Here is a 6,762-nt window from a genome sequence, read left to right as displayed (position 1 = left end):
CTACCCGTCATTGAATACTTCAATGCAATGAATGGATTGAGTTAGATTACTTTCAATATTTCAATATAAAATGTAGTGATGATGTTAAAATAATATGTAGGAAGATAATTTTTTTGCATTTCTTGCCCGTCTCTACGTGGAACATGATCAAGTTTGGGCAAGACGGTAACACAGTTTCTTTAAGGCATTTTTTATGCGCCTTAATTTGAGATGTATTTCTATGCATCCATCTTTTAAATTCTCAGACATATGTTGTCTTCCTTGTTAAAAAATCTTAACATACTTGTGAAATTGCTAAAATATCACAGCGCATTCTTTGTGGGAATCTTCATCATCTACTACTTTCCTGTTAATATGTTATGACATTTGAGGTTTCTTAAACATCCCTAATATTTCTACAACTATGGCTTTTAGGACATTTAATGATGTTTGTACTTGGAGGACATGTTTATATCTTATCAAACAAAAATATGTATATTATCTTGATTTTTATCGCTATAATAAAAATTAATTTGGTGTTACATTAAAGAATTCATGCATAGTACATGATTTTGATTAAATTTTATCATATTTTTTCAATATTGAGGGCATTATTTAACAATCCCTATGTCCTGATGCCCCACAACAACTTGGTATTGTTAAAAGGAAAATTGACTAGTTTACCACGACTCTTCTCTCAAGAGATATTGGGGGAGGTACTACATATTATCTCAAGATATTTGATAGATAGTATGCCCTCTAAAGTGATTGTTATAAAAAATTCTCTTTACCTCACAAATTTTTTTGTAAGCATAGTTTTTTTGCAAAAAATCCTTTTAAAGTATTTGAATGTTTTATATATACATTCATAAAGAACAATTTGAAAAATTATAACAGTTGACTGTTTTTTCATAGGATAATCTTACACTCAAAAGAGTATAAATATTGTCTTCAAACTAATAAAAAATATCAATTTATATCATATTTAGTAAAAAGGTTATCCCAGTTTAATCGTACTTATCTTTAATGGCAGAACAATGCTATGGAAGATAAGGCTGACGAACTTAGTATTTTTTTCTCTTGACTATTATGCGTATTAGTACACGTGGAAGACTAATTTTATCCCACTAAGATTAACATTTTGATTATTAAACAACTCTAGTTTCATACAAGGACACAGCCTATCCAAGCTCTCTTGAAATTTCAAATATTGGAACCAATTCCAGTGGCCTTCCTACTTCACTTGAAGCTGGTCTTAATATATTGCTTTTTGAAACGATGCAGAACATTCTCTATGTCCTATAACTCAATACATGTTCTTTGAAAACTTCTCTCCAACATGTAAAACTTTTCTTGCAAATATTATTACTATCAAAATTCTTTTCAGACATCAGTAATGAATTGTGAGAAAGTTTTGGGAGAAGAGATGAATGCTCATGAAAATAACAACACTTGGAATATAGTTGAGTTGCTAAAAGGAAAAAATAGATTTTAGTATGCAAATGAATTTTTACTTTAAGATCTAAAGCTAGTGGGAGCTTATATATATATATATATAAAACTAAATCAGTAGCAAAAGATTATGCCCAATTTTATTGAATAGACTACTTTGAAAGATTTGCTCCTTTTACAAAAGTGAATATGTTTCACATTCTTATCTTTCTAATTGTTAAGTTCATATGGCTCAATATGATGTAAAGAATGTTTTTTACAATGTGTGGCAGACAGGTATGCAAATTTAAAAAGAAACTATTTGGGCTAAATCAATCTCCTAGGGCATGTTTTGGAAACTTCACAAAAGTCCTGAGTGAGATGAGATATAGGCAATCTATGGAGACTCTACACTCTTTATTGAACACTTAATTGAAGGGAAAGTTGCAATTCTTGTCGTTATGCTGTTGATGTAATTATTACATGTGATGATGAATTAATTACTTATGAAAATTTTTATTGTTGAATTTGAGATAAATAACTCAACAAATTTAAATACTTTCTAGACATAGAGGTGCTTAGTCAGAAAAAAGGTTATTTATTTCACCATAGAAATATATCATGGATCTATTAAGAGAAATAAATATAAAAAAAAATATCGAAGATTATTTAAAAGTTAATATATCTTATACATATCTAGTTGTTGCTTTTGTGATGAGCCTCATAAATCAATTCTTAGATAAGCCAAAGGAATCTCACCTTTAGTTTACCTATAGATTCTTCAGGTATTTAAAATCTAAACTTGAAAACTGAATTCCTTATAGATGGCATGAAACTGTAAAGCTAGAACGTTATGCTGATACTGACTGATAGATAGACGATCAACGTTAGGTTATTGAACATGTATTGTAGAAAACCTTGGATTATGGATTAGTAAAAAACCAAACCCGGGTCTCAAGATCAATTGCAAAATTAGAGCTTAGCGCTATTTTTCAAGGTACTTGCAAAATTTTATGGTTATAAGTTGTGCTAGGAGATCTACAGATTAAATGAGAAGGATGTATAATGTTATGATGTGATAACGAGTTTGCATGGTATTGCCTGCACTCGCAGTATGATATGATTGAATCAAATATGTGGAGGTGGACTAACATTCTATGCTTGAAAAAATAGAGTGGGTTCATTTGTAATCTTTATATTCTACTAGGCAATCAACCTTTCGGGATATTCACCAAAGGCCTAGCAGCCATCCATTTAAAATATTTTGAGCAAATTTCAAATCGTAGATCTCTGCCAATGAGTATGAGGGAGAGTGTTGAATAATGTCTGTTACTGCGATGAAAACACTAGAAATAATTGTGGGTGAAAGTTACGGGTAATTGCGAGATGGAGATGGAATGCATAAAGCTATGATTGATGGTTTAACTAGCTGTAGTTGGAGGGCGGCAAATAGGAAGGAGGCGGCCCACAAATCCCTAACAGCGGATAGTCATGAAATTCTGGAGCACGAATTCATTGAGCTCTAGGATATTTTTTTTTTAATTTGTAATTATCTCTCTTTCTAAAGATGTATGAGTGAGTATTTGCCATTCTCCTATTTTCTAAAATTTTATTATATTGTTCTATTTTTTTTTTATTATATTGTTCTATTTTTTTTTAAACACATAGGTTTAGCTGTTACATTATGAAAATCTAAGTAACCTTGTACAGTATTCTTCATTAATCATCTGAATTCCAATCCCCAAATAGCTGAATAAAGTTTTTTCATTTTTTTAAGCTTTTGTTACAGTTTTAAAGTTTGCTTTCACTGTGTAGTTTATCTCTGCTGCACTTTTGTAGGCAGTCAGGCGCATGAAATCCTCCCCTTTGACAGAAGATGAGAAGGCAGTCATCTATGAGGTGGAATTAATTCCATCAGTATGCTCTTGGTAAATTTTTAGTGCTTTTTATTCCCCACTAATCATTATTTTTCTATCAAAACCAGGGATTAAGAATCTTCAAGCATGATTGGCTATCTGTTTGGAAATATTTTGTCCCCCATAGAGACCCCTCAATGCTACCACGACAATGGAGAATTGCTACCGGAACCCAGAAATCATATAAAAAAAATGAGGCAGTTAAAGAGAGAAGGCGTCTATATGAGGCTAAAAGAAGAAGATTGAAAGCATGTATGACGGAGCAAGAAACTTCAGAAAAGGAGGTTTGTTCGGATATTATTCATCCAATGAGTATTCTAAGAATCTTATTTGTTTCTTACAGCTTCAACATTTTTATGGATGTGTCACCCAGGTAAACTATGGAGATAACAGTGAGGGTGACATGGATTGTGAAGATGAAGCTTATGTTCATGAAGCTTTTCTAGCAGACATGGAGGCTGGAAAGTCTAAAAACATGGCTCCCCATGGCCAACGTTCATGCATTAGCAGTAGTAATGGTGTAAACTGTACCTCTATCACAAATGATTCTGGTGAATCAATACTGGAAACTGGAACTGAAAATATGATTTTGAATTCTTCAAAATCACCAAAAGACATTCATTGTTTACATCAATTTTCCCAAATAGGATATGGCGCATCTTACAGCATTTCTTCGAGGCATCTTTCTTCGTGTCTCATCTCAGGAACCTCACGAAGTCATTTATTGACGCAATCCTATCGAGCTCGGAAGAGAAAAGGACTCCGGATAGTAAAACTCGCTCCGGATTTGCCTCCCGTGAACCTTCCCCCGTCCGTTCGTGTGATATCTCAATCGGCTTTCAAAGTATATCACGGCGAGCCACGACATTCTATTGTTAATGATAATCCATTGAAGGATCATGCTCTTAGGGTTTCTCATGTAGCAGAAGCAGGAGTTAGCGTGCTGAATCTTATAGAAAATACATGCAAGCTTTCAGATAATCATCACTTGAAAGATAATGCTTCTGAATCTGATGTCCAGTTGCATCCATTACTGTTTCAGAACCCTTCTCGTTTCTTGTTTAATTGTCAGAACGCCGCTCCGAGTTCGTGCAACTTGCTTGTCGGTTCCCAATGTTCGATCGGTATGGTTAGCACTGCAGATCCTGGCAATTCAAGGCGAGGATCAGCTTTTCCAACTGTTTCAAGTACTGATTTCCATCCACTTCTGCAAAGATTTGAGAATAATAGTGATGGGGTGTCTGCAGATTTAATAGTAAATGGTGCACCATCTGAATGTCAAGGTGACGGAATAACTAAGCTTGACTTGAATATTCACTTATCTTCTACAATGGACATGGAAAGGACCGCCAAAGTAGGCGATAATCAGAATGTTGAGCTAAGTGCATCCACATCGGAAGAAAGAATAGTTGAGAAAGTCAGGCGAGCAAATTTAAAACCTTTTGACTTTACAGACGAAGAACTCAAGGATTCGAGGGAAGCCAATTTATTGATTCAATCGACTTCATTCTATTCGAAAGATGGATTTGGAGAGAGTCATGATATTTCATGCCACCATTGCGCAGAAGACTTTCATGAAGAGTCTAATCCAGGAATAGTAATGGAGCAAGAAGAACTGAGTGATTCCGACGATGAAAGCGCAAATGTGGTGTTTGAATGTGAAGATTTAGAGGACTCAGAAGAGGAAGAAGAATTATGTGGCGACGCACCTATGCAAATTCAAAATAAGGTACTATCTCAGCTTCTTTTTGTTTGAATTTTCTAGAATTTTTTATTCAGGTTCTAAGAAATTATTGAAAGTCTTCAATTTCGCCCATAAATGCTTCATTTTTAAAGATTGTTTGTAGTGGCTAGTAATAGGAATTATTTTCTTAATGAGATGAGCAACTTTTGAATTATTTTGTGTTCTGCTGAGAGAAATTGTTTTTACCTGAAATAAGAACTAGTCGAAAACCTGCTAACACTTTCTTGGGGGAGATTTTGTTCAAAATGATATTATAGAGACAAGTTAAAATGAAAATTATAATAGCTGCACTCCGGGCTTTTAGTATAAACTTTATTTTTTTACATTATAACACCCAAATCTTTTGCGAACAGACGAGCATTGCGAATTACATCTATTGAAGTATTCAATTTTTGCCTGCATGCCACTTTTTTTCTAAATGCAGCTCCATTGCTGTTCAATTTTTAGTAGGCCAATTATCTCTTTTCATGCATAGATAAAGTGGCATGTAGGTAAAAATTGAAGTTTTAGGTGTTAGATATGTGAATACATAGGGAAATTGAGTGTAAAGTATTTAAATTTTCGTAATTTTTAATGATCTTTCACGAGGATGGTATTTCTGTTAAGCTTATGTTTAAAGTACCAAAGTTCTATGTATGTAAATATACAAGTTTTGGTGTGAAATACGTAAATACAAAAAATGGTATGCTAATTATATAAATTTCCCAATTTTCTATTTTTGGTGTGTTGTAAAAGAACATAACACGTCTGTTTGGAGAAACCCTGATTTTAACTCAAATCACTTCATTACCAGGCTCAAAATCTTCATCAACTGCCCCCATCAAACTCAGCATTGCATGCTTCTGTTAAGAGAGGAAAAGCCTGTAAAGGAACTGTTTATGCTTCTCGTGGCTTCCATCATCCAAAGCTAACAATGTCAAATAATGAAAACTGTTGTACAAAAGGTGACAGGTCCTGTAGAAGTTCTCAAATTTCAATTTCACCCTCTCCTGCCTGTTCTAAGAAGAGAGGAGACGGAGAAAACTCGATATTGCAGGATTTAACCGTCGGGACAGCTGAGAACAAGACTGCTAGTACCAGAAGATCAAAATGCCGTTCTCCTTTGGACTAATCTCCCATAGGGTAAGTAACGTTCTGCACATTTGAAATAATGTCTCAAAATGCAAAATTGCACACTTTGCCACCTGTGGAAACTGAACCTGTAAAAATTCTTGGCCATTGTATAGTCTTTATCAGGCAACTGATTGCATGAACAAGGGATGATTTCGTTCCCTTATGATGGGATAGTTGTAGTTGTTTAGAGGTCAAATTAGGGAGTAATTTGTAAATATACTTGTGCTGGCCTTAATTATTGCATATAGCCGTAGGAATTTTACATTTTGTTTATTGACATTAGATACCTACATACCACTTATGTAGTTATATATTCACCTAAACTTCAACTTTTACATATTTGTCGATGAAAATGTATATTTCGCTTTTTTTTTTTTTTTTTTAAGAAAAATTTTTTACGCTAAAAAAATAAAAAAAAGAAAAATTATTATTAAAATCATTAATATTATTAATTAAATTTAATTAATATTAAGTCACTCGTTCGCGCCTAAGTGCTAAAATGCACAGCACCGCTGTCCTCTTCCCCCGTCGATCTTCCCCTGCATGTGCACGTCTACTCCGTCCTTCGCCAATTTCGCA

General features: G+C 33.8%; 1 protein-coding gene across 5 annotated transcripts in view; it reads left to right on the top strand.

Moving 5' to 3' along the window:
* LOC110018977 overlaps window positions 1-6,460 on the top strand; it is an 18,692-nt gene extending 12,232 nt beyond the window's left edge. For all 5 annotated transcript variants that reach the window (XM_020716488.1, XM_020716487.1, XM_020716485.1 and 2 more), the window contains exons 6-9: window positions 3,250-3,309; window positions 3,395-3,610; window positions 3,700-5,055; window positions 5,864-6,460. In XM_020716488.1, the coding sequence (XP_020572147.1) occupies window positions 3,250-3,309; window positions 3,395-3,610; window positions 3,700-5,055; window positions 5,864-6,181 (1,950 nt within the window). In that variant the 3' untranslated portion in view covers window positions 6,182-6,460. The remainder of the gene's footprint in view (window positions 1-3,249; window positions 3,310-3,394; window positions 3,611-3,699; window positions 5,056-5,863) is intronic.
* Window positions 6,461-6,762: the final 302 nt, after the last annotated feature.

Source organism: Phalaenopsis equestris, unplaced genomic scaffold (assembly GCF_001263595.1).
Source record: "Phalaenopsis equestris unplaced genomic scaffold, ASM126359v1 Scaffold000036, whole genome shotgun sequence".
Lineage (NCBI taxonomy): Eukaryota > Viridiplantae > Streptophyta > Magnoliopsida > Asparagales > Orchidaceae > Phalaenopsis > Phalaenopsis equestris.
Note: the sequence above shows the minus strand (reverse complement) of the source record. Positions and strands in the feature narration are given on the sequence as shown.